The following is a 27,626-nucleotide window of genomic DNA, read 5'->3' on the forward strand; positions in this document are numbered from 1 at the left end:
GAGTGCAGTGTTCCTATGGATACTGTAGGGGCGTGTCGTGTGGATTATGATCATCTTTACGCGTATATGTGTGCAGAGGGAAAACACGTACGTTTGTAAAAAAAAATAATATGTACAATACGATTTGATGCTAAAGCTAATTGGCAGTGACGAACTCAACTGTGAAGAACAGATCAGCTCCGATTGCTTGACTGTTTGAAGCCGCACCAACCAATGGCACCGATTGACAGCGTGAAATAAACATAGAACAGTCGTGGCCCGTGGCTCGCCAACCTGCAAACGCACTATGCGACGAGATGGACAAAGAATGATTTCTATGTCTGATGAATTTTGGATTATCACGGTGTTTAGGTGAACAAGGCTACTGTCCGGTGTTGACACCTCGTGAATTATGGCAGTTCTGTGTGGAATCATATTTCTGTTTTGGTTAGTGGATGAGGTGAGTATCTGATATTTATAGTCAGTAATTCAATCAATATGAAAGTTAAGAATTATTGCCCTCTTTTTGCTTCTGACTCGTTGGTCTCTCAAATATTAATTAAAGCCCTGGGGTTTATTGAATGTTAACATAACAATGTGCCTTGCTGCTGCAGAAATTGTAGGCTATTGAAAACTATTAAGGCGTATGAAAGTTAGGCAGTTATGTAAGGTTACATAAGTCAGTGGTATATCGAAGGCTATTCTGTAGTAATGTATTAAGATCTATTTTATGTTCTTGAAATGAAACATTCTTTTGAAAAATTCAGCATTCATAACAATCTTACTGGGCTCATATTTACATCAGCCTGGATCATATCATACCACAATATGAATTCGTTTGGCCTTGTCTTGCCGCTGATCATTTGGTTCCATCAAATAAGATACAACACACACCAGTGGTGGTTGGTGACGTTTAAAATGAGGAAGGATGATTTTTGTTTTATGAACATGTCCTATTACAGCATATTGGATGACTGTCATTCATATTCCATTCACCCAGCTCAATGTAACATCGATAGGTTTAGGCTACTACATGATATTCACATTTTCATGAGTTTGCTACAACCTAGCATATGAATGAAAGTTTACAATGTAGGTAATTCGGGTGGAGAGAATTTTGAGTAATCAAGGTGACAGACAGTACCACATTCAATGCCGCCTTGCACACTCTTGCGTGCATCTAGCTGATCTAGGGTGTAATCAATAGTCCAACATCTGCAAACAAGAGTTTTGAGTGGACAAATTCAGATATGGTTATACATGTTTCGTTCCGTTTGCTTCCGTTTAAGAAACGTTTTTCAACAGAAAAGGCACAATGAAAACACCCCTGATCATGCACAAATTCAATTAATTTTCATAGCAACCACGTACAAACAGCTTCTTGTATATATAATTCCATCTATCTAGGTGAAGAAACCTTTCCAAGCCAAACCTTCATATCATGACCACTATCCGCTACACACAGCCTACATCATTGTCACGTCATAGTCAACATAGCTACTAGAACAAACACTTTAGTAAACATCTACAATCATGCAGTACAGTGTAGTCAGCAGCAAGCACTTTAGCAGTTACACCGGTGGGCCCTGGTGGTAAAAAATGAATAAAACCAAAACGTACCTTAACTTGGAAGAGTTCCAGTGTTGGATACCCATAGCCAGCTAGTTAACATAGCTTCCGACCCTGTTTGAGCCGGGTGTTTGAGTAGGCTAAATTAGCTAGCTGCATTTGACGCTAGCTAAGTAAGTGAAAGTGAAAAAAATATATACTGTGAAATATAGTTAACTCTCTTTCTCTCTATTGCTTCTCCTTAATTTAGAAAATTATTTATTTATTCAAAACTGTTCAACTATTGTATTTCTCTCTCTTTGAGTCAACAACTCACCACATTTTATACACTGCAGTGCTATCTAGCTGTAGCTTATGCTTTCAGAACTAGATTAATTCTCTGATCCTTTGATTGGGTGGACAACATGTCAGCTCATGCTGCAAGAGCTCTGATAGGTTGGAGGACGCCCTCCGGAAGTTGTCATAATTACTGTGTAAGTGTATGGAAGGGTTTGAGAACCATGAGCCTCCTAGGTTTTGTATTGAAGTCAATGTACTCAGAGGAGGACAGAAGCTAGCTCTCCCCTGGCTACACCATTGTGCTAGCCTAAAGAGTGCTGCTGAGACTACTGTAGACCTTTATGGCAAAACAGTGTGTTTTAATCAATTATTTGGTGACATAAATATATTTAGTATAGTTTTATCTAAAAACGATGACCTTTTTTTAATGTTTCACAATTTTACTATTATGACATTTGCTGAGTCGGATGGTCTTCCCTTTCCTCCTCTGAGGAGCCTCCACTGACACACACACACACACACACACACACACACACACACACACACACACACACACACACACACACACACACACACACACACACACACACACACACACACACACACACGGCAGCTCTTCCTCTGCTAACCATTGTTAATTGTCACTGAGCTGAAGCAGTGACAAACAGCTCTTTGTGGTCCTTTCCGTGACCACAAAGGCAGGCTCCAGTCCTGCTCAGGGGCTGCCTTTGTGTCCCCCTGCCATGACTGTATTTGGAAGGGACACCCTGCTAGCTGCAATTGACCGTGGACACAAACATCCACCTGGCAGGCTGGTGTGGAAAAAAGGCTGGAGTGTTTCCCACAATTACTCCCATTAAACAAGGGCCAATGCTAGCTGGCTCGCCTCACAGGTCACACATGCCTTAAATGGTGATGGAAGGACATCAAACAAAGTGGACGTCTCATCATCATACAAGCCAGAGCCTCAGAAAAGAACACGGTGGAATAGCTTGTGATTATGCCCAGTGAGGGCAGTAATAGTGAGTCCACAGCCTGTTTTTCTCCAGTATCTCATTTAGAGGCTTGTTATACACAAAGCCCTGGGCCTGGTCTGACAGAGGCTGCATTGTATGTGTGCAGAGTGGGTTCTGGTCTCGTCTGGACTTTGCAGTCAGCGGTTCACAATCATCTTGAGTTGGCCTCTGAACATAGAGCATGAAATAGAAGTTTGGTTCATGAAATATGAACTTTGCTTAAGTAAGTGATATTTATAATACCAATGTTTATGACAAGACAACCAAGTCCTGTTTGGTGGTCACATTTGGCACATCACAGAGAAATTCAACAACAAGGAATTCACATTGTTGACATGTTTACATGCCCAACACAATGGCCATTCAACATGTTCTATCATTTCTTATCTGCCTTTCAAGATGATTTTATCATGATGCTTCATTTTCCCCTCTGAGATTGGTCTTTGATTTCCTACCAGCAACTATAAATCAATGACCAGTTGTCCTCTTCTCATATACAGTGCACAGCTTCCAAGAAGTACTGCTGGTATTTTGAAGGAGGCTACCCAATCTATTTCATGTAAGTATAGTGCACATACACATGGGTAACATAATTCATCTGGACACAGACAAAATTACATTGCAGCATACTGTATATTAATTGTTAATAGTAAGACATTCATATTTTATAAGACATATTCATTTGTTTTCAACCTTCTGCCATTCAGATTAAACTGTTTGTGAATTTAAAGAGGGCAGTCTATTGATTCCCTCTGGCTTGTTTGAAGGCGTTTGGTGTTTGGTGTTTGGTTAAAGAAACTGGTCCCTGGATGTGGATGAATACAGAGAAATAACCCAGGTTGGTAACGTTATTATGAGTCAATACCAGCCTTTGACTCACTCCACTATCATAGCAGACTCATTTTTGGCAGTCATTCAAAAAGCATGCCGTCGAAGCGACAAAGGGAAATAATGAATAAGCTGTAGCTTTTCCAAATCCAATCATCAAATCCCACACAGCATCTCGTCTCGAGGACCTGACCCTAGGCATCACAGTGATTAGGGTTTGGCTTCTAGGATGGATTCTTTTGGCATAGAATACCTACGTCACTGCCTACATTGATAAGGTGAAAAGAATCTGGGGACTCCCAACAAATCACCAGGCAGATATGCCAGAATGTCGGGATTCAAAACCAAAGTTTGCAGACAAAACCTTTGCAGTGGTTTTAGTCAAGGTAGTTGATGCAAACTAGCCACTTGCGAAATGCACTCATTAAAAATAAGCCTTGTGATCTCCATCTTGCTAGCTACTATTTAGTATTTTATTTAAGTGGATAGGTAGTGACGTAGGCTGTGACGTAGTTCCTCTATGCCTAAAAACTCCCAACAATGAAACCAGACCATAGTCACTGTGTTGCAGAGCGTCTGGTTTTTGAGACTACACAGCATCCACTGGGTTGAGAAATCACATTGGAGAAGCTCTTTGACTTCTATCTAAATCATTGAACTAATGGGCTAATAATTAGTCTTCAGACAGAGTCTTTGCAATTATAAAAACATGTTAGCCACTAGGCTGGCTGCAGAATTCTACCACTTGCTTTTTAGAAAGGCCTCATTTTCAATGTATGAGGAGCTTTTAAAAATGCAATACAGTGGTGGTGCATCAGTAGGAGTTATAAAAAATGTAAAGCCTAAGGATGGAGTTGGAGTTATGGTAGGAGAGAGAGGAGAGCATTACTGGGAGTTAGTATGCTGCAGTGACTGGGGGATTTGGATTGAATTGCCTCTGTAAAATAGTGCACACACAGATCTAATGAAATACAGTATATTGCAGGGTGACTGGAATTGAAATAGTGCACTGTTAAGAGAATGCTGGCTCAGCTCTATGCCCTCTCCTAGCGGTGTGCTGCTAATGACTTGTGTAATGGATGGCCTTAATGCTGAAAGCCGGAAATTCAGCTCTCACACTTATAGTACTGCTGGTTTTAAAATATAGTACAAAATACTGACAGAAGGAGAGGGAGTATTTCAAATGTTGTGGAGGATTTGTCATGGAAGTGGATTGCCGTCGATTTAGCCAGAGGATTTGGAAGTGTAGTGCAGATCAGTGGATGATGAACATTTCTCTGAAATCTGTAATGATGCCATAGATCATATCTCTTCTATGTTTAAAACTGAAACTGCTATCTGCCCTTGAAAAACATCAGATACCGCGGCTCTCTGCGCATTGCAGATCTGAAGCCTGGAACTGCCAAATCACGTCTCTGCCTCACACAATAAGCACTGCCTCATCGACATAGAAAAAACTATAAAAGTCATTTGTTAAAATGAATGCGTTTCTACTTACTTCAATGACTAAGTATGAGTCATTCTTACCTAAAGGTTCCTATATTTGACGTATAAAACATTTTGTGTGTGTGTGTGCGCGTGTGCGTGCGTGCCTGCATGTGTGTGTGTGTGTGTGTAGAGTAGTCAAGTCACAATGAGAGCATGTAGCAAAAAAAGGAAGGGAAGTGTTGCTAGGGTAAACAATAGTAGGTCTTTGTAGATAGGTGTTCTTTGGTAAAACGGGTTTTTAAAAAATCATCAAAGAGAAAGGAGGACCAAGGCACTCTTCATATCATTAATTAAAATGCCTTTATTTACATGTTCAATGAAACCAAGACTTGAAAACTCTTGGTTCTGTTGAACCTACCATACAAATAAAGGCATCACAATGAGAGCCATTCATCATCAGCTCTCCTGCATACAGATGCTGACAATTTATCAGCAGGGGGTTCAGATAGAGTTGAAGTCGGAAGTTTACATACACCTTAGCCAAATACATTTAAACTCAGTTTTTCACAATTCCTGACATTTAATCCTAGTAAAAAATCCCTGTCTTAGGTCAATTAGGATCACCACTTTATTTTAAGAATGTGAAATATCAGAATAATAGTAGAGAGAATTATTTATTTCAGCTTTTATTTCTTTCATCACGTTCCCAGTGGGTCAGAAGTTTACATACACTCAATTAGTATTTGGTAGCATTGCCTTTACATTGTCTAACTTGGGTCAAACGTGTTGGGTAGCCTTCCACAAGCTTCCCACAATAAGTTGGGTGAATTTTGACCCATTCCTCCTGACAGAGCTGGTGTAACTGAGTCAGGTTTGTATGCCTCCTTGGTCGTACAAGCTTTTTCATTTCTGCCCACAAATCTTCTATGGGATTGAGGTTAGGGCTTTGTGATGGCCACTCCAATACCTTGAGGTTGTTGTCCTTAAGCCATTTTGCCACAACTTTGGAAGTATGCTTGGGGTCAATGTCCATTTGGAAGACCCATTTGCGACCAAGCTTTAACTTCCTGACTGATGTCTTGAGATGTTGCTTCAATATATCCACGTAATTTTCCTTCGTCATGATGCCATCTATTTTGTGAAGTGCACCAGTCCCTCCTGCAGCAAAGCACCCCCACAACATGATGCTGCCACCCCCGTGCTTCAAGGTTGGGATGGTGTCTTCGGCTTGCAAGCCTCCCACTTTTTCCTCCAAACATAACGATGGTCATTATGGCCAAACAGTTCTATTTTTGTTTCATCAGACAAGAGGACATTTCTCCAAAAGTACGATCTTTGTCCCCATGTGCAGTTGCAAACCGTAGTCTGGCTTTTTTTTATGGCGGTTTTGGAGCAGTGGCTTCTTGCTTGCTGAGCGGCCTTTCAGTTTATGTCGACATAGGACTTGTTTTTACTGTGGATATAGATACTTTTGTACCTGTTTCCTTCAGCATCTTCACAAGGTCCTTTGCTGTTGTTCTGGGATTGATTTGCACTTTTCGCACCAAAGTATGTTCATCTCTAGGAGACAGAACGCGTCTCCTTCCTGAGCGGTATGACGGCTGCGTGGTCCCATGGTGTTTAGACTTGCGTACTGTTGTTTGTACAGATGAACGTGGTACCTTCAAGCATTTGGAATTTGCTCCCAAGGATGAACCAGACTTGTGGAGGTCCACAACTTTTTTTCTGAGGTCTTGGCTGATTTCTTTAGATTTTTCCATGATGTCAAGCCAAGAAGCACAGAGTTTGAAGGTAGGCCTTGAAATACATCCACGGGTACACCTCCAATTGACTCAAATGATGTCAATTAGCCTATCAGAAGCTTCTAAAGCCATGACATCATTTTCTGGCATTTTCCAAGCTATTTAAAGGCAGAGTCAACTTAGTGTATGTAAACTTCAGACCCACTGGAATTGTGTTACAGTGAATTATAAGTGAAATAATCTCTGTGTAAACCATTTTTGGAAAAATTACTTGTGTCATGCACAAAGTAGATGTCCTAACCGACTTGCCAAAACGATAGTTTTTTAACAAGGAATTCGTGGAGTGGTTGAAAAATAAGTTTTAATGACTCCAACCTAAGTGTATGTAAACTTCCGACTTCAACTGTAGATATCCAACTTCAGCTCAGGGACTCAAGACAAACTGAAATTAAATTGGAACAAATTATAGTGCTCCCTCAATAGTTTACTTAATATTCACCTTAGACTGCAGAGTGTTTGTCATCTGCTTGATATGTCTATTCTCCAGGGCCTCTTGGTATTTGTCTCAGACATTTATCTCAGTACTGTGCATATGAGAACTGCCATTTGTCTGAATGTGTTTTGAGAGGGTTATTGGAGGACTGTACTGTTTGTACAAAAGCCTTCTCTCTCAGTTTTCTAGATGCTGGTGATTGTAATAAAGGCTTCCTCTCTCTCTCTCTCTGTGTGTGTGTGTGTGTGTGTGTGTGTGTGTGTGTGTGTGTGTGTGTGTGTGTGTGTGTGTGTGTGTGTGTGTGTGTGTGTGTGTGTGCGCACGTGTGCGTGTGCGTGTTGTAGATGCCGGTCGTATGAGGACTGTTGTGGGACGCGGTGCTGTGTCCGGGCTCTCTCCATCCAGAGACTATGGTACTTCTGGTGAGTTCCCCCAAGACTAGCATGCCAGTCTAGCTTCTCATCCTACTCTATTTGATATACTCCCTCCTACTTCCCTCCCTGCTCTATCTCTCTCTTTTCTCTTTGTCTCTCTCGCTTTCTCTCTCTTACTCTCTCACTCGCACTCTCTCTCTCTCAACCCTCTTCTCTCTCTGTCTCTACCCAACTTAGCCCCTGTATGTACTTGTGTGCATTTATGCATAAGACACTGGTTTGTTCATAGAGTTTATGGTCCTATGGGAGCACCTTTGCTTTTGCCTAGACCATGCCCCTCACGTGAGGGTTTCTTGCTGCAGCTTAGAATAGCTACGCTGGCTCACAGTGAAATGCTTCCCACTGGGCACAGACGTCAATTCAACATCAATGCCACGTTGGGTCAATGTAATTTCATTGTGGAAGCAACATTGATTGACCAGCATATGCCAAGTGGGTTGATTGTTGTGACATGATCTTAATATACAATTCAGTCATTGTAGAAACTGCTCTGAGCATGCATTAGGGCTGTCCCGACTAAAACAAATCTTGGTCGACCAAGAATCGTCTGACATTTTTAAACGTATATTTTCCATATATTGACACATCCTATGTGTTTTAATCAAATCAACAATATTCACTGAGCTTGTCTAATGCTTTAGGCACACAGTTTGATTAAATAACGAAGACACAAAAATTACTAGCAATTGATTTGATAGTGCTGGGCCAGGCTAAGACTTGCTTGCTGTGTTAAAAAAAACACACGGGGTGACTGTGACTAGCATCCAGTTGTCTCTTTCTCCTCCCTCCTGCAGCGAACACCACAGAAGATCAAAGTGTTTATTGCGCTGTCCATGTGGCTGAAGGTGCAACATAATTAAAGCTATTTTGACTGAAAAGTTATGTTTCTGAAATCCCTAATTTGTTTAGGAAAAACATTCCCTATTCCCTCATCCCTTGCTCTCTTTAGACCAAAGACCTATTCGCACAGGACTAGTATTACTAGAGAACGTTGGTTATGTAACTATTAGTCCAAAATGTCAGTTATTCCAGAAGATGATTCGGACAGGATAATTGTTTTTCAAACTGCTCCCTGTAATTCTTTATTTTTTCCCAATAAATTGGCAGTTAGGATGCAAGCCTGGAGGTTTTTATTCTAGGCGTGAATATACAGTGGGGCAAAAAAGTATTTAGTCAGCCAGCAATTGTGCAAGTTCTCCCACTTAAAAAGTTGAGAGAGGCCTGTAATTTTCATCATAGGTACACCTCAACTATGACAGACAAAATGAGATTTTTTTTCCCAGAAAATCACATTGTAGGATTTTTTATGAATTTATTTGCAAATTATGGTGGAAAATAAGTATTTGGTCACCTACAAATAAGCAAGATTTCTGGCTCTCACAGACCTGTAACTTCTTCTTTAAGAGGATCCTCTGTCCTCCACTCATTACCTGTATTAATGGCACCTGTTTGAACTTGTTATCAGTATAAAAGACACCTGTCCACAACCTCAAACAGTCACACTCCAAACTCCACTATGGCCAAGACCAAAGAGCTGTCAAAGAACACCAGAAACAAAATTGTAGACCTGCACCAGGCTGGGAAGACTGAATCTGCAATAGGTAAGCAGCTTGGTTTGAAGAAATCAACTGTGGGAGCAATTATTAGGAAATGGAAGACATACAAGACCACTGATAATCTCCCTCGATTTGGAGCACCACGCAAGATCTCACCCCGTGGGGTCAAAATGATCACAAGAACGGTGAGCAAAAATCCCAGAACCACACGGGGGGACCTAGTGAATGACCTGCAGAGAGCTGGGACCAAAGTAACAAAGCCTACCATCAGTAACACACTACGCCGCCAGGGACTCAAATCCTGCAGTGCCAGACGTGTCCCACTGCTTAAGCCAGTACATGTCCAGGCCCGTCTGAAGTTTGCTAGAGAGCATTTGGATGATCCAGAAGAAGATTGGGAGAATGTCATATGGTCAGATGAAACGAAAATATAACTTTTTTGGTAAAAACTCAACTCGTCGTGTTTGGAGGACAAAGAATGCTGAGTTGCATCCAAAGAACACCATACCTACTGTGAAGCATGGGGGTGGAAACATCATGCTTTGGGGCTGTTTTTCTGCAAAGGGACCAGGACGACTGATCCGTGTAAAGGAAAGAATGAATGGGGCCATGTATCGTGAGATTTTGAGTGAAAACATCCTTCCATCAGCAAGGGCATTGAAGATGAAACGTGGCTGGGTCTTTCAGCATGACAATGATCCCAAACACACCGCCCGGGCAATGAAGGAGTGGCTTCGTAAGAAGCATTTCAAGGTCCTGGAGTGGCCTAACCAGTCTCCAGATCTCAACCCCATAGAAAATCTTTGGAGGGAGTTGAAAGTCCGTGTTGCCCAGCAACAGCCCCAAAACATCACTGCTCTAGAGGAGATCTGCATGGAGGAATGGGCCAAAATACCAGCAACAGTGTGTGAAAACCTTGTGACGACTTACAGGAAACGTTTGACCTCTGTCATTGCCAACAAAGGGTATATAACAAAGTATTGAGATAAACTTTTGTTATTGACCAAATACTTATTTTCCACCATAATTTGCAAATCAATTCATAAAAAATCCTACAATGTGATTTTCTGGATTTTTTTCCCCTCATTTTGTCTGTCATAGTTGAGGTGTACCTATGATGAAAATTACAAGCCTCTCTCATCTTTTTAAGTGGGAGAACTTGCACAATTGGTGGCTGACTAAATACTTTTTTGCCCCACTGCATAGTATTTCAACATGTCCAGGTGATAGGTCACAGATAGATAACTCGAGCTTGGTTCCCAAGTTTCTAAACTATACCAAACCATCTTTCCTATAGTGTTGCCATAATATTTGAATTGAGGAAGTGTGATCGTAATCATTAGGATATTTAGTGATCCACAGTACGTCCTAAAACTAATTCCGTCCGAATAGGGCACAATAAGGCTTGACCTATAGCCAGGGCCGGTCTTTGCCATTCTGCCGCCATAGGCAAGACCAAAAAATGCATCCCCCTGCAAAACTAGAATAGTCCCAGTAATCAAAATTAAGTTGAAAAGATGTCTAAAAGATGTATTTTCCAGATGTTGAAGTTAGGTTCAATTTGGGTTCTGAATTTTTTTACATATTTTTTATTTATTTCACCTTTATTTAACCAGGTAGGCTAGTTGAGAACAAGTTCTCATGTACAACTGCGACCTGGCCAAGATAAAGCATAGCAGTGTGAACAGACAACACAGAGTTACACATGGAGTAAACAATTAACGAGTCAATAACACAGTATAAAAAAAATAAAAAAAAGAGAGTCTATATACATTGTGTGCAAAAGGCATGAGGAGGTAGGCGAATAATTACAATTTTGCAGATTAACACTGGAGTGATAAATTATCAGATGGTCATGTACAGGTAGAGATACTGGTGTGCAAAAGAGCAGAAAAGTAAGTAAATATAAACAGTATGGGGATGAGGTAGGTAAATTGGGTGGGCTATTTACCGATAGACTATGTACAGCTACAGCTGCAGCGATACAGCTGCTCAGATAGCAGATGTTTGAAGTTGGTGAGGGAGATAAAGGTCTCCAACTTCAGCGATTTTTGCAATTCGTTCCAGTCACAGGCAGCAGAGAACTGGAACGAAAGGCGGCCAAATGAGGTGTTGGCTTTAGGGATGATCAGTGAGATACACCTGCTGGAGCGCATGCTATGGGTGGGTGTTGCCATCGTGACCAGTGAACTGAGATAAGGCGGAGCTTTACCTAGCATGGAATTGTAGATGACCTGGAGCCAGTGGGATACAGTGCCTTGCGAAAGTATTCGGCCCCCTTGAACTTTGCGACCTTTTGCCACATTTCAGGCTTCAAACATAAAGATATAAAACTGTATTTTTTTGTGAAGAATCAACAACCAGTGGGACACAATCATGAAGTGGAACGACATTTATTGGATATTTCAAACTTTTTTAACAAATCAGAAACTGCCCCTTTACTCTCAGTGCAGCAAACTCTCTCCAGAAGTTCAGTGAGGATCTCTGAATGATCCAATGTTGACCTAAATGACTAATGATGATAAATACAATCCACCTGTGTGTAATCAAGTCTCCGTATAAATGCACCTACACTGTGATAGTCTCAGAGGTCCGTTAAAAGTGCAGAGAGCATCATGAAGAACAAGGAACACACCAGGCAGGTCCGAGATACTGTTGTGAAGAAGTTTAAAGCCGGATTTGGATACAAAAAGATTTCCCAAGCTTTAAACATCCCAAGGAGCACTGTGCAAGCGATAATATTGAAATGGAAGGAGTATCAGACCACTGCAAATCTACCAAGACCTGGCCGTCTCTCTAAACTTTCAGCTCATACAAGGAGAAGACTGATCAGAGATGCAGCCAAGAGGCCCATGATCACTCTGGATGAACTGCAGAGATCTACAGCTGAGGTGGGAGACTCTGTCCATAGGACAACAATCAGTCCTTTATGGACAACAAATCTGGCCTTTATGGAAGAGTGGCAAGAAGAAAGCCATTTCTTAAAGATATCCATAAAAAGTGTCATTTAAAGTTTGCCACAAGCCACCTGGGAGACACACCAAACATGTGGAAGAAGGTGCTCTGGTCAGATGAAACCAAAATTGAACTTTTTGGCAACAATGCAAAATGTTATGTTTGGCGTAAAAGCAACACAGCTCATCACCCTGAACACATCATCCCCACTGTCAAACATGGTGGTGGCAGCATCATGGTTTGGGCCTGCTTTTCTTCAGCAGGGACAGGGAAGATGGTTAAAATTGATGGGAAGATGGATGGAGCCAAATACAGGACCATTCTGGAAGAAAACCTGATGGAGTCTGCAAAAGACCTGAGACTGGGACGGAGATTTGTCTTCCAACAAGACAATGATCCAAAACATAAAGCAAAATCTACAATGGAATGGTTCAAAAATAAACATATCCAGGTGTTAGAATGGCCAAGTCAAAGTCCAGACCTGAATCCAATCGAGAATCTGTGGAAAGAACTGAAAACTGCTGTTCACAAATGCTCTCCATCCAACCTCACTGAGCTCGAGCTGTTTTGCAAGGAGGAATGGGAAAAAAATTCAGTCTCTCGATGTGCAAAACTGATAGAGACATACTCCAAGCGACTTACAGCTGTAATCGCAGCAAAAGGTGGCGCTACAAAGTATTAACTTAAGGGGGCTGAATAATTTTGCACGCCCAATTTTTCAGTTTTTGATTTGTTAAAAAAGTTTGAAATATCCAATAAATGTCGTTCCACTTCATGATTGTGTCCCACTTGTTGTTGATTCTTCACAAAAAAATACAGTTTTATATCTTTATGTTTGAAGCCTGAAATGTGGCAAAAGGTTGCAAAGTTCAAGGGGGCCGAATACTTTCGCAAGGCACTGTATGTAGCGAGGGCCAGCCGACTAGAGCATACAGGTCGCAGTGGTGGGTGGTATAAGGTGCTTTAGTAACAAAACGGATGGCACTGTGATAAACTGCATCCAGTTTGCTGAGTAGAGTATTGGAAGCTATTTTGTAGATGACATCGCCGAAGTCGAGGATCGGTAGGATACTCAGTTTTACTAGGGTAAGTTTGGCGGCGTGAGTGAAGGAGGCTTTGTTGCGGAATAGAAAGCCGACTCTAGATTTGATTTTAGATTGGAGATGTTTGATATGAGTCTGGAAGGGTGAAAGGTATTTTCTGTCTGTTCAAATGTATATTTTCTAGGACGCTGAAAAGGCATCTTTTCCAGACGTTGAAAAATATGTACTTTCCAGACGTTGAAATTTGGTTCATTTTCGGTTCTGAATGAAGGTTGAAAGTACTTATTTTCCAGATGTTGAAAATACGTACATTACAGACAGGAGTGTTGAAATCAGACTCATATTTGGTTCTGAATGAAAGTTGAATACGTCATTTATAGATGTCTATATTTAGACCAAAAACCAATGTCAGTGGATGTGAAAATCAAGGCCGGTCTGGAACTGCACCAAGAAAATATGTCCAAAAGGCGTTGGTGTTGGTCCATGTTTACTGCGGTGTAGCCTACAGTGTTGCCCGAAATAGAATTTTATGAATGTCCATCTATGTGATAAGCCTACCATTTTTAAAACACCAAAAAACAAAGTCCGGACAATACCAAAAAAAGACATCCAAAAGATGTCTGCTTGTGCTTACTTGGTTGTAGCCTACCATGTCGGCCCAAGGGCCCATTTTATGGATGCCCATCCATGTGGTAGGCCCACCATTTGTAATACAGGCCATTGCGTTGGTTTATTTGTCCTGATTCCTGTGACTAATCAATTTGGCTATTTATGCACTGAGTATCAGTTACCCAACTTTATAAGGATTTATAGTGAGCCTATTCGCAATGTGTTTACACAGCGGGTAATGCAGAAGCAATTTTTTCTCGCTGTAATCAGCTTGTCAATTTGTTTTACAGAAACAAACTTGAAACCACGGATCATGGCAATGGGGTGAAACACCTGAACAACAGTGATTGTCCATTTCATAATGTCCATTTTACTTTGGCCTGTTCTGATTTTAGGATATGTTGTTTGTTAACATGACAGTTCACATTTTATTTGATTGTGCCGATATAGGTTAGGCTGTTTGATCTGAGAAACCTGCATGATGTAAAAAGCGTCCTTCTCATTACATTGTCATACATTTTATCTCCGCCCAGAAAAGGCCACATACTCTTTATACCATATCCAATATCTGCTACATTTTAAATGTATTTTTATTTCACCTTTATTTAACCAGGTAGGCCAGTTGAGAACAAGTTCTCATTTACAACTGCGAGCTGGCAAAGATAAAGCAAAGCAGTGCAACAAAAACAAAAACACAGAGTTACACATAAACAAATGTACAGTCAATAACACAATAGAAAAATCTGTATACAGTGTGTGCAAATGTAGTAAGGAGGTAAGGCAATAAAGAAGTAATTACAATTTAGCAATTAACACTGGAGTGATAGATGAGGATGTGCAAGTAGAAATACCGGTGTACAAAAGAGCAGAAAAACAAAATAAAATATGGGGATGAGGTAGGTAGGTAGTTGGATGGGCTATTTACAGATTGGCTGTGTACAGCTGCAGCGATCAGTAAGCTGCTCTGACAGCTGACGCTTAAAGTTAGTGAGGGAGATATAAGTCTCCAACTTCAGCGATTTTTGCAATTTGTTCCAGTCATTGTCAGCAGAGAACTGTAAGGAAAGGCGGCCAAATGAGGTGTTGGCTTTGGGGATGACCAGTGAAATATACCTGCTGGAGCGCGTGGGTGTTGCTATGGTGACCAGTGAGCTGATATGAGGTGGAGCTTTACCTAGCATAGACTTATAGATGACCTGGAGCTTCGAATATGTACCGAGGACCAGCCAACGAGAGCATACAGGTCGCAGTGGTGGGTAGTATATGGGGCTTTGGTGACAAAATGGATGGCACTGTGATAGACTGCATCCAATTTACTGAGTAGAGTGTTGGAGGCTATTTTGTAAATGACATCCCCAAAGTCAAGGATCGGTAGGATAGTCAGTTTTACGAGGGTATGTTTGGCAGCATGAGTGAAGTAGGCTTTGTTGCGAAATAGGAAGCCTATTCTAGATTTAATTGTGCATTGGAGATGCTTAATATGAGAGTTTACAGTCTAGCCAGACATCTAGGTGTTTATATTTGTCCACATATTCTAAGTCCGAACCGTCCAGAGTAGTGATGCTAGTAGGACGTTTGGGTGCGGACAGCGATCGGTTGAAGAGCATGCATTTAGTTTTTACTAGCGTTTAAAAGCAGTTGGTGGCCACGGAAGTAGTGTTGTATGGCATTGAAGCTCGTTTGGAGTTTTGTTAACACAGTGTCCAAAGAAGGGCTACATGTATGCAGAATGGTGTCGTCTGTGTAGAGGTGGATCAAAGAATCACCCACATCAAGAGCGACATCATTGATATATAACAGAGAAAAGAGTCAGCCCGAGGATTGAACTCTGTGGCACCCCCAGAGGTCCGGACAACAGGCCCTCCGATTTGACACACTGCACTCTATCTGAGAAGTAGTTAGTGAACCAGGCAAGAAACAAAGTCTGCCGATAAGAATACGGTGATTGACAGAGTCGAAAGCCTTGGCCAGGTCGATGAAGATGGCTGCACAGTACTGTCTTTTATCGATGGCGGTTATGATATAATTTAGTACCTTGAGCGTGCGTGGCTGAGGTGCACCCGTGACCAGCTCGGCCGGCAGGGAGAACTTGTGGGAGAACTTGCACAATTGGTGGCTGACTAAATACTTTTTTGCCCCACTGTACCTGGATAGTATGACAGAACTCTGCAGGCTATCTCTGCAGTAGATTGAAACTCCTCCCCCTTTAGCAGTTCTATCTTGATGGAAAATATTGTAGTTGTGGATGGAAATTTCAGAATTTTTGGTGGCCTTCCTAAGCCACGATTCAGACACGGCTAGGACATCAGGGTTGGCGGAGTGTGCTAAAGCAGTGAATAAAGCAAACTTAGGGAGGAGGCTTCTGATGTTAACATGCATGAACCCAAAGTTTTTACGGTTACAGACGTCAATAAATGAGAGCGCCTGGGGACACACAGGGCCTGGGTTAACCTCTACATCACCAGAGGAACAGAGAAGGAGTAGGATGACGGTATGGCTAAAGACTATAAGAACTGGTTGTCTAGTGCGTTGGGAACAGAGAATTAAAGGAGCAGATTTCTGGCTGTGGTAGGATAGATTCAGTGCATAATGTACAGACAGGGGTATGGTAGAGTGCGAGTACAGTGGAGATAAATCTAATCATTGAGTGACGATGAGAGAGGTTGCATTTCTGGAGGCACCAGTTAAGCTAAGTGAAGTCTTCGCATGTGTGGGGGGTGGTACAAAGGAGCTATCAAAGGCATGTTGAGCGGGACTAGGGGCTCCACAGTAAATAAAACAATGAGAGCTACCCTAAACAACAGTATACAAGGCATATTGACATTAAAGAGAGGCAGAAAGCAATCACAGGTTTTGATTGGGAGAGCTAAGACAACAAGGGTTAAGACAACAACGGGTAAACAGCTAAGACAACAGCAACGGGTAAAAGGCTGATGAATGGGCAGAGCGGGTCAGTTAGCTACACACAGGGCATGAGTTCGAGGCTGGGGCCGACAGATAAACAAAATGAAGTACCGTGTTAATGAACAGTCCAGTAGGTGATGAAACAGGGAGCCGTTCGGTAGTCATTACTACGCTAGGCGAGAGGGAGACACGGCGTTCAGAAAGCTAGCGGGCTGGGGCTAGCAGATGGGTCTTCACTGACATCCACGACGCAGAGGCCGGTTGAGAGCCAAATTATGTCAGCAGACCAGTCGTGATGGATCAATTGGATCAATTGGCCTGGACCCGTCTGTGTCGACAACGGGTCCAGGCCAATTGGCAAGAGAGATATTGTAGTTGGTTTACATTGTTGGCTAGCCGGGAGATGAGGCTAGCACGAGGCTAACTGGTCTTATTTCTGTATATATATTGATGATTTATAAATCCAGGGACATTTAACAGTTAGGCTATTGATTAAATGTTCAACTAAAGAAATCTCGGTCGACCAACAGCCTATCGACCAAACAATCGACTAGTCGACTAAATGGGGTCAGCCCTAGCATACATGCATGATAGTGATGCGCAGGTTGACTCATAAACTGCAGTCCCCGCAGTTATATCCACAGGTCAGGCGTGTTTAGGGTCATTAAATATTGTGTGTTTGAAGCATGGGTTGCATAAAGAGGAAACAATAGCCTACCTACAAAAAGCCATGAATGTATAATTATTGTGCAATTTATATCTATAGGCTACATTGAGGTTTTTATTAATTATTCTAGGCTATCTGGCATTAGTGCGTAAGCCTAAGCTTTAGGGTCTAACTGTACGCTTGTCTATACGCCATGGCTAAATGCTTTTAGGAACGGGCAGAAAAATTTTACATCGATCCACTGAGGCAAAAAGGACAATGTCGGAGTTTAATTCAAATAGAGAGTTGGAAATAAAGAGAAGGGAGGGCCAGAAAAGTAATGTTTGGGAAAGAGTATGTGTGATGATTATGAGGTGCTATACAAATTCGACAGTCACAAGAAGGTGACTTCAAGTAGGCATATGAGATGTCAAGGAAACTTGTATGTAGCCTACTCTTCAGATCAGACACTGACTGTAGGGCCTTGTATGTAGCCTACTCTTCAGATCAGACACTGACTGTAGGGCCTATAACCATTTTTTTTTATTTATTATTGTTTAACCTTTATTTAACTAGGCAAGTCAGTTAAGAACACCCTGTTGGGGGGGCAGCATTTTCACTTTTGTTTGAAAGGCGTCCCCAGAGTAAACTGCCTCCTACTCTTTCCCAGATGGGAATATATGCATATTATTATTACTGGTGGATGGAAAACACTCTGAAGTTTCTAAAACTGTTTGAATGATGTCTGTGAGTATAACAGAACTCATATGGCAGACAAAAACCCGAGAAGAAAACCAAACAGGAAGTGAGAACTCGATTTTGAAAACACTGCCATTTGATGTCCATTTTAGATATGGATGTGCATGCACTTCCTAGGGCTTCCACAAGATGTCACCGTCTTTAGATTCTGGTTGTATGATTCTACTATAAAGGAGGGGCTCATAATCCCCTAGGGGAACGCTAGCCATAACAAGCTAGAACACATTCTTATTTACAATAACCTTTATATTAACTCTTTCAGAATTAAGCATTTCTCGCAGTAAAATGATACATTTTGGCTACATTTTGACTCTGGAACAGGAGTGGAGAAATATTATTAATTCTTTCAGCATCCCGAGAGAAGGCATTATCTTTATCAGCATCATTAAAGCTGATACTATTTAAACCAAATCAAATATGCATTCAAGCCAAACTGAAATATTATCAGAAACATGGATTGTTTTCACAGCTTTCTATTTCCAATACCAGCCGGTCAAACTGATGTCATTTGGACATTTTGCACAGAAAATCTTTCCATTTTTTGGGGTAGAGTTATTGCATTCTCTCCCCGGTCCCTAAATGCCTTTCCTCCGCGAAAGTAGAGATGACAGAGAAAAACTTTACTGATGTCAACTATATATACTGAACAAAAATATAAACGCAACATGTAAATTGTTGATCCCATGTTTCATGAGCTGAAATTAAAGATCCCAGAAATGTGAGCATTTTTCCTTTGCAAACATAATCCATCCACCTGACAGGTGTAGCATATCAAGAAGCTGATTAAACAGCATGATCATTATACAGGTGCTCTTGTGTTGTGGACAATAAAAGGCTACTCTAAAATGTACAGTTTTGTCACGCAACACAATGTCACAGATGTCTCAAGTTTTGAGGGAGCAGGCAATTGGCATACTGACTGCAGGAATGTCCACCAGAGCTGTTGCCAGAGAATTGATGTTAATTTCTCTACCATAAACCGCCTCCAACGTCATCTTAGAGAATTTGGCAGTAAGTCCAACCCGGACAAAAATTCACAGACCATGTGTAACCAGGCCAGGCCAGGACCCCCAAACCGGCTTCTTCACCTGCGGGATTGTCTGAGACCAGCCGCACGAACAGCTGATGAAACTGAGGAATGTTTCTGTCTGTAATAAATCCCATTAGTGGGGAAAAACACATTCTGATTGGCTGGACCTGGCTCCCCTTCCAGGCCCACCCATGGCTTCCCCCCTTCCCAGCCATGTGAAATCCATAGATAACCATGATTAGGTCCTAATGAATTTATTTCAATTGACTGATTTCCTTATATGAACTGTAACTCAGTAAAATCTTGAAATGTTTGCATGTTTCGTTTATATTTTTGTTCATCCTAGATTGAAGCATTCCTTCTTTTGATTTATGATATTTGTAATGAACACGAGGGGAGACAGAGATCTGGTTTCAAGCACATGGTGCAGCAGGTGTTTTATTTGTAAAGGACCACAGGAGGAGGCAGGTAGCTGGGTCCAGGGGCAGGCAGAAGGTCATACACAGGGGGTCCAAAAAGGCAACAGTACAGGCAGGGAAAAGGCTAGTAACGTCATCTGGGAGATCAGGCAATAGGCTGAAGTACAGACAGGGAAAAGGCGTCTTAGTGAGGTATGCAAAAACAATCATACACGGGAGGATTAAATTACAGGAAAACCAGCACACCGACTAGAAGTGTGTCACAAATCAAACTATCTCACAATGATGGGGTGGAAAGAACTGAACTAAATAGTGTGTAATAATGACATACAGGTGTGTGAACAGGTGATCAGAATTCAGATGATTGGGATCTGGAGAGTGAGCTGCGTTCAGGGTATATACGTGTTTGACAGTGTGAGCTGGAGAGTGAGCTGCGTTCAGGGGATCTACGTGTTTGAGAGTGTTAGCTGGAAGCAGACGTACCAATATTCTGGTGAGCTAGGGTTTATTTAGTCTACTATGGAAACATAATGACAAGAAAAGCTACATGTATCTAATTATAGACAAGTTGACTAAGAAATAGCCTACCAAAATGTCTGGTTTTATAAGCAGAAACTTATACTGATTGTACAAAACATTAGGAACACCTTCCTAATATTGGGTTGCACCCACTTTTGTCCTCAGAACAGTCTCAATTTTCCGACCATGGACGACAAGGTGTTGAAAGCATGCTGGCTCCAATGCTTCCCACAGTTGTGTCAAGTTCGCTGGATGTTCTTTGGGTGGTGGACCATTCTTAATACACATGGGAAACTGTTGAGCATGAAAACCCCAGCAAAATTGTAGTTCTTGATATACTTGAACTGGTGCGCCTGGCACCTACTACCATACCCCATTCAAAGGCACTTAAATCTATTGTCTGGCCCATTCAGGGATGGGTTATTAGCAATTACAAGCGGGTACGGGTAGACAAACTAGTGCATGCATGACTGTTCATGCTTCAGCATAGAGGTTCATCTTGACTTTGGCTTGTTCTTTAGTTCAGTACAGCTGTTTGAGAGAAAGGTCTATATACTATATTTTACAACAAATCCTTCACCTCAAATCAAATGTTATTGTCACATGCTTTGTAAAACAACAGGTGTAAACTAACAATGAAATGCTTACTTATGATATCTTCCCAACAATGCAGAGAGAAATAATAGAACAATTATAGCATGAGAACTAAATACACAATGAGTGGGCTAATGATAACTTGGCTTTATACACTGAGGACCAGTACCAAGTCGATGTGCAGGGGTATGAGGTAATTGAGGTAGATACAGTACTACCTTCAGAAAGTATTCACACATTTTGTTGTTACAAATTGGGATTAAAATGGATTGACTTGTCATTTTTGATCAACCATCTACACAAAATACTGTAACGTTGAAGAGATTTCTAACATTTATAAAAAATGTATGAAAAATAAAACAGTAATATATCTTGAGGAGATAAGTATTCACCCCCTTTAGACAATATATGTGAAACACCTTTGGCAGAGATTACAGCTGTGAGTCTTTTTGGGTAAGTGTCTAACAACTTTGCACACCTACAATATTTGCCCATTACTCTTTTAAAAATTATTCGAGCTCTGTCAAGTTGGTTGTTGATCATTGCTAGAAAGCCATTTTCAAGTCTTGCCATAGATTTTCAAACCGATTTAGACAGAACTGTAATTAGGACACTCGGGAACATTAAACGTCATCTTGGTAAGCAACCCCAGTGTAGATTTGGCCTTATGTTTTAGGTGATGGTCCTGCTGAAAGGTGAATTCGTCTCCCAGTGTCAGTTGGAAAGAAGACTGAACCAGAATTTCCTGTAGGATTTTGCCTGTGCTTATCTGTATTCTGTTTATTTCTATCAACAACAAAAAACTCCCTATTCCTTGCCAATGACAAGCATACCCATAACATGATGCAGCCACCACCATGCTTGAAACTATAAAGAGTGGTACTCAGTGATGGGTTGTGTGGGATTTTCCCCAAACATAATGCTTTGTATTCAGGACAAAACATTTTCTTTGTTGTATTACTTACAGTAAGTACCTTGTAAACAGGATGCATGTTTTGAAATATTTTTTATTCTGTACAAGCTTCCTTCTTTTCACTCTGACATTTATGTTAGTATTGTGGAGTAACCGCAATGTTGTTGATCCATCCTCAGCTTTCTCATTTCACAACCATCAAACTCTGTAACCGTTTTAAAATCACCATTGGCCTCATGGAGAAAAACCTGAGCAGTTTCCTTTCTCTCCAGCAAATGAGTTAGGAAGGATGCCGGTATCTTTGTAGTGACTGGGTGTATTGATACATCATCCAAAGCCTAATTAATAACTTCACCATGCTCAATATTTTTTTAACACACATCTACCAAATTCACTACTTGATTGAGCGACCTTACAGATAATTGTGTGTGGTACAGAGATGGGTAGTACATTCATGGCTTTTTGTAGGTAGGCTAAATCATGTTAACCAATATTTTTGAACACAGAATGAGTCCATGCAAATTATGGGATTTTTTAAGCACATTTATTCCCTTGAACTTATTTAGGCTTGCCATAACAAAGGGTTTGAATACTTATTGACTCAAGACATTTCATTTTTTTTATTTTTTATGAATTTCCCCAAAATTCTACAAACAAAATTCCACTTTGACATTATGAGGTGTTGTGTGTAGAGAAGTGACACAACATCGAAATGTAATCAATTTTAAATTCAGGCTGTAACCCAACAAAATCTGGAAAAGTAAAGGGGTGTGAATACTTTCTGAAGGCACTGTATGTACATATACAGTGGATATTGTTAAGATAATTTTGTTCTCAATTTTCATAAACTGAACTTCAATTAAAATACTCTGTCTGTTACTAAGAATTTGTAAGGTTCTTATTAAAATGAAACAGACAGAGGCCAGTCTACCATAGTCAGCATGTTTATTTACAAGAGCTCTGCTTATCATTTCCTGTACATTGGTCTATATACCTCACATTTCGCCATAAATGTCGCTCCACCTCTCATGGACAATGACAATATAGTTCACAAGTCTTCTCCTACTCATACATTGTCTGCCACCTGTTATACAATCTACTACAAGCCCAAGGTCTCTCCCCTTCCTGGGTGAGGACAGAATGTCCTGTAAGGAACACAGTAGAACAGCTTGTCTGTCGATAGCTCTTCTTATCATTTGTTTCACACTTGCACTCTGCTTTCATATTAAAAAGAAACAAAAAGTCCTTGTTCTAATTCTGACTAGAACTACACAAATCAGATTTAGATTTATGATTCTGATATATATTTCATACAATCATACAGTGATCGGGTAGAATTATGTTAGTTATAGTTCTATGTTAAATGTATACATCATTTAGTCATTATTCATAAAATTCATAACAGATATAGAAAGTCACCACCCCCTTTCAAAATGTTCACATTTTGTTGCCTTACAGCCTGAAATGAAACACATAAAATCAGACTTTTTCTGGCTTTATTTACACACAGTAACCCACAACCTCCTGGTAAATAATTTTATATTTTTTTTATCTGAAAATTAATTCAAATTAAAACAGCAAAATACCCTATTTGGATAAGTGAACACCACCCTGAGTTATACTTGGTGGAACCACCTTTTGCTTGAATTACAGCCATGAGTCTCTTTGTTTTCGTCTCTACTAACTTTGCACACCTAGACTGTGCAATATTTGTCTATTCTTCCTTGCAGAATTGTTCAAGCTCAGTCAAATTGCATGGTGACTGCACTCTTTAAGTCATTTATGTCGGGGCTCTGACTAGGCCACTCAAGGACATTCAAGGCTGCAGGTCCTCCTCAAGAATCTGCCGGTAATTTGCACTGTCCATTTTGGCTACCTAAGTATGGTTCAACATCAACTGTTCAGAGGAGACTACATGAATCAGGCCTTCATGGTCGAATTGCTGCAAAGAAACCACTACTTAAGGACACCAATAATAATAAGAGATTGCTTGGACCAAGAAACACGAGCAATGGACATTAGACCGGTGGAAATCTGTCCTTTGGTCTGATATTTTTAGTTCCAACCGCCGTGTCTTTGTGAGACGCAGAGGTCACCTGTGTGGTTTCCATCTGGAAGCATGGAGGAGCTTTGCTGGTGACACTGTCAGTGTTTCTGCAGCGATACGCCACCCCATCTGGTTTGTGCTTGGTGGGACTGTCCTTTGTTTTTCAACAGGACAATGACCCAAAACACACCTCCAGGCTGTGTAAGGGCAATTTTACCAACAAGGAGAATGATGCATCAGATGACCCGGCCTCCACAATCAACTAACCTCAACCCAATTGAGATGGTTTGGGATGAGTTGGACCACAGAGTAAAGGAAAAGCAGCCAACAAGTGCTCAGTATATGCTCTTCAAGACTGTTGGAAAAGCATTCCAGGTGACTACCTCATGAAGCTGGTTGAGAGAATGCCAAGAGTGTGCAAAGCTGTCATCAAGGCAAAGGGTGGCTACTTTGAAGAATCTCAAATATTAAATATATTTCGATTTGTTGAACACTTTTTTGGTTTTGATGTCTTTTTTGATGTCTTCACTATTATTCTACAATGTAGAAAATAGTAAAAATAAAGAAAAACCCTTGAATGAGTAGGTGTGTCCAAGGTTTTGACTGGTACTGTACATGATTGTCCAATTTATATAGATACTGGGCTATTGGGATATTATTTTACTTGTGTAATAAGAGTCCAGACTGTCAAGGACGAACTCTCTAACGCCATTAAATTGAGCATATAAGGTCTTTCAAAGACTACCATTGATGTCAGAGGACTCAATGCATGGAGGTCTCTTTCCCTCGTAAGGTCAGAAAATCTTCCAGCTCTCTCTTTCTTTCATGTATCTCATTCTGGCTGTAATGCTATGTACATATTGCATTGGAGTTGACGAAGCTCGTATAAAGTTCTGAATAAACGTTCAAGTTTTGCTGTCTGTGTTTGCAGGCTCCTGCTGATGATGGGCGTATTGTTCTGCTGTGGGGCAGGGTTTTTCATCCGCAGACGCATGAACCCCTCCCCACTTCCTGAGGACACCTTCAATGTGTCATTCACCAGACACCCAATGACAGCTTCAGGTGAGTCACAGTCACACCAACCGCCTTGTGTGCCATGGCCTCTTCCTCCACTTCCTCCTCTTCATATCATACTTATACATCCAATCCCTCTCCCATTCTCCCTACCCTCACTATATATCCTATTTCTTTCCAAGTACACCTCCTTCATTTTCTCGCTCAACTCCCCACTCCCACATCCTTTCTCCAGATCTCCTTCACTTTATCTCCCACTCCACCCGTCTACTCATGTCCTTGTCTCCTTCTCATTTCATTGCTAAGTATTCCACAGTAATTTATACACAGCAGTACAAAGGAACTTTTCTCAGTTTGCTCCAGTCCTCAGTAACTTCTGATATCGGGACAGATGGGACCTGTGTCTCTGATCTCATACAGTACAGTGATTGACTCTACTACTGATTCTGGATCTGCGTCCCAAATGGCACCCTATTCCCTTCTCCTCTCTCTCTCATACACACACACTCTCCTCCAAGCCCCTGCAGTCACTGACCTGGAAATATTGGTATTAATATTTAATGTTCTGGCTCTGGAGGGAATTGGAGTAAAACATAATGGTGCTAATATTCCATATGTTATCTGTGTTGAGGTGTAAAATGTAATATGTTCTAGTTCAGTCCTGCACCATGGTCCATCCTTGTCCCTGAGTGGACCAATGGAAACTGAGCTGTTGAAGAGAAATGCTGCTTATTCATATTCATGCCTGTAACACATACTCTCTAAACCCAAACATCACTCATCATCATCATCAGTGCAGCTTTCACTATAGCAGTTAGGAAATGTAGCAGTCACAATGCAGAAGTCTAGAGGATAGTGGTACTGTGTGTGTTGTGATCTGCCCTGTATTGCTGGGCCCGTTAGTTACGTCAACCTTACGAAATAAAACTTGACACAATACATAGTGCATAGATGGTGACCATGGTAAATTCCATTAATTTCTCTACTCTCTTTGTCCTCTAGGACTGCAGCAGCCCGGCATGCAAAACTATGGAGCCTCAGGAGGGATGATACTCACACCTACATACCCCATACAGGCCCATCCCCACCCGGTCCACCCCTCCCACATGGCAGCACCCTACCCACACCCTCCCCCTCCCGCCTACTGCAACCTCCCTCCTCCACCCTACGAACAGGTACTGCAGGCCTCGGAAAAGAGGTAACCAGGAGGAAAAAGACATTGGAATTAATTAAATGAATTCAAACCCTTTAGAGTTCTCAACCCTGGCACAACTGACAGCAGAGATGGGTCACTGGCCCACGTTCGAGTAGAAAGCGAGTCTGGTATGGTAATGGAACAGCATCTCGATGGTTAAAACATCCATGCTCATTAAGGGCTGGTTTCCTGGACACAGAATAACCCTGATCCTGGACTAAAAAGCATGCATTGAAACATGTATTATAATAGCTTTTTAGTCCGGGACTAGGCTTAATCTGTGTCTGAGAGCAGCCTCAGTTTGAATCACAATGGATTTGTCTCAGTGTTTGTTTTCATGTCACCTCTCTAAGATGTCGACCAGAGATGAGACCCAATGGTATAAAACAGACATGGATCCAAACAGTTTGTCTATTAACAACTAGCCTGCCTGCCTGCATGGTGCTCTGTCAACAACACTGTGTCAGCTGGAAGAGCAGCATCTATCTGAGCATAACTCAGATCACCCACTCAGGATACTGTATTATTGCCCACTATCTGTTATGTTTTTAATATCACTGCTGTCATAGCATTTAGTATCTCTAGTACAGATCAGTAGATTAGATCAGATCAGTAGCATTTAGTATCTCTAGTACAGATCAGCAGCCTAGTACAGATTAGTAGATTAGATCAGATCAGTAGCCTATAATACTGTGGACATACTGTAGAAAAACCAACTCTGTTTCCCTTTGTGTCCCTCAAAATGAATTTTGTGTATGTCTTCCAGTGGAGGCTGCGGAGGGGAAAACAGAGCAAATGGAATGGCATCAAACACATGGAAACCATGTTTGATGTATTTGATACCATTCCACTGATTCCACTCAAGTCATTACCACGAGCCCGTTCTCCCCAATTGAGGGGCCACCAACCTCCTGTGATGTCTTCTATATTTTATTAAAGTAGTGTTGCCAATAATCTATGCAATTTGCTAATGAATTCAGATGTAGATTGTGGTTGTTGTTTCTCACAATGTTTTCACGGTATCCTGAATTAGCATAGTACACAGTTAACATGTATCACCAGCTTGCCTAATAAAGTTTGGCTCTGGGGTAAGTGATTAATCTGGAAATGTATTGTGTTCCTTCCAAATGGTTCAAGATAATGTCACTACAATGCTCTGTACACAGATTCCAAATCTAATATTTCTCATCACAAGTTTCTGGTGTTCACTTTTCTCATTCAAAAATAATCCTTATACATTATTTTAAACCACCAGGTGTCAGTCAACATCTGTGTAACATGTCTGATTTTCAAGCATGATCCAGCTCTTATATTCTATACTCTGGAGGCAAGCTGTTGGGCTGTACTGATGTAGAACACAAACCATTCATTTCAGTATCCCATTAGTTCACTAATTTCCAATGGGTTTTCATTTTAAGTGGATGCCACACATCAAATCCTATAAATGGGTGTTTTGTACACATCCTGCAGAGCTTTTTTTAATCGATTAATTTAAAAAGCTTAAAACATGTTAAATGAACCCTTTGTTTATTTCCAACAACTGTTAATACAGAACTAAATTAAATTACTGTAAGCCACACTCGTTACCAGAAACAGTTATCAGAATGGAGAACTACAGTGAGTGTACACTATAGACATTGCAAGCACTGACAGGC

At 41.1% G+C, this 27,626-nt stretch overlaps 1 protein-coding gene across 1 annotated transcript; it reads left to right on the forward strand.

The window, feature by feature from the left end:
• Positions 1-27,071, forward strand: LOC109875235 (vesicular, overexpressed in cancer, prosurvival protein 1-like). The gene is made up of 5 exons (XM_020467497.2): positions 1-439; positions 3,344-3,402; positions 7,679-7,756; positions 24,694-24,824; positions 25,779-27,071. The coding sequence occupies exons 1-5, from the start codon at positions 392-394 to the stop codon at positions 25,976-25,978; spliced, it is 516 nt and encodes a 171-aa protein (XP_020323086.2). The 5' UTR covers positions 1-391; the 3' UTR covers positions 25,979-27,071.
• Positions 27,072-27,626: the final 555 nt, after the last annotated feature.

This window comes from Oncorhynchus kisutch, linkage group LG30, assembly GCF_002021735.2.
Source record: "Oncorhynchus kisutch isolate 150728-3 linkage group LG30, Okis_V2, whole genome shotgun sequence".
Classification (NCBI taxonomy): domain Eukaryota; kingdom Metazoa; phylum Chordata; class Actinopteri; order Salmoniformes; family Salmonidae; genus Oncorhynchus; species Oncorhynchus kisutch.

Coding starts and splice junctions, on each gene's coding strand:
- LOC109875235 (XM_020467497.2), top strand. CDS start 392: ATGGCAGTTCTGTGTGGAATCATATTTCTGTTTTGGTTAGTGGATGAG. Junction 3,403..7,678: donor GGCTACCCAATCTATTTCAT/GTAAGTATAGTG, acceptor TGCGTGTTGTAG/ATGCCGGTCGTATGAGGACT. Junction 24,825..25,778: donor ACACCCAATGACAGCTTCAG/GTGAGTCACAGT, acceptor TTTGTCCTCTAG/GACTGCAGCAGCCCGGCATG.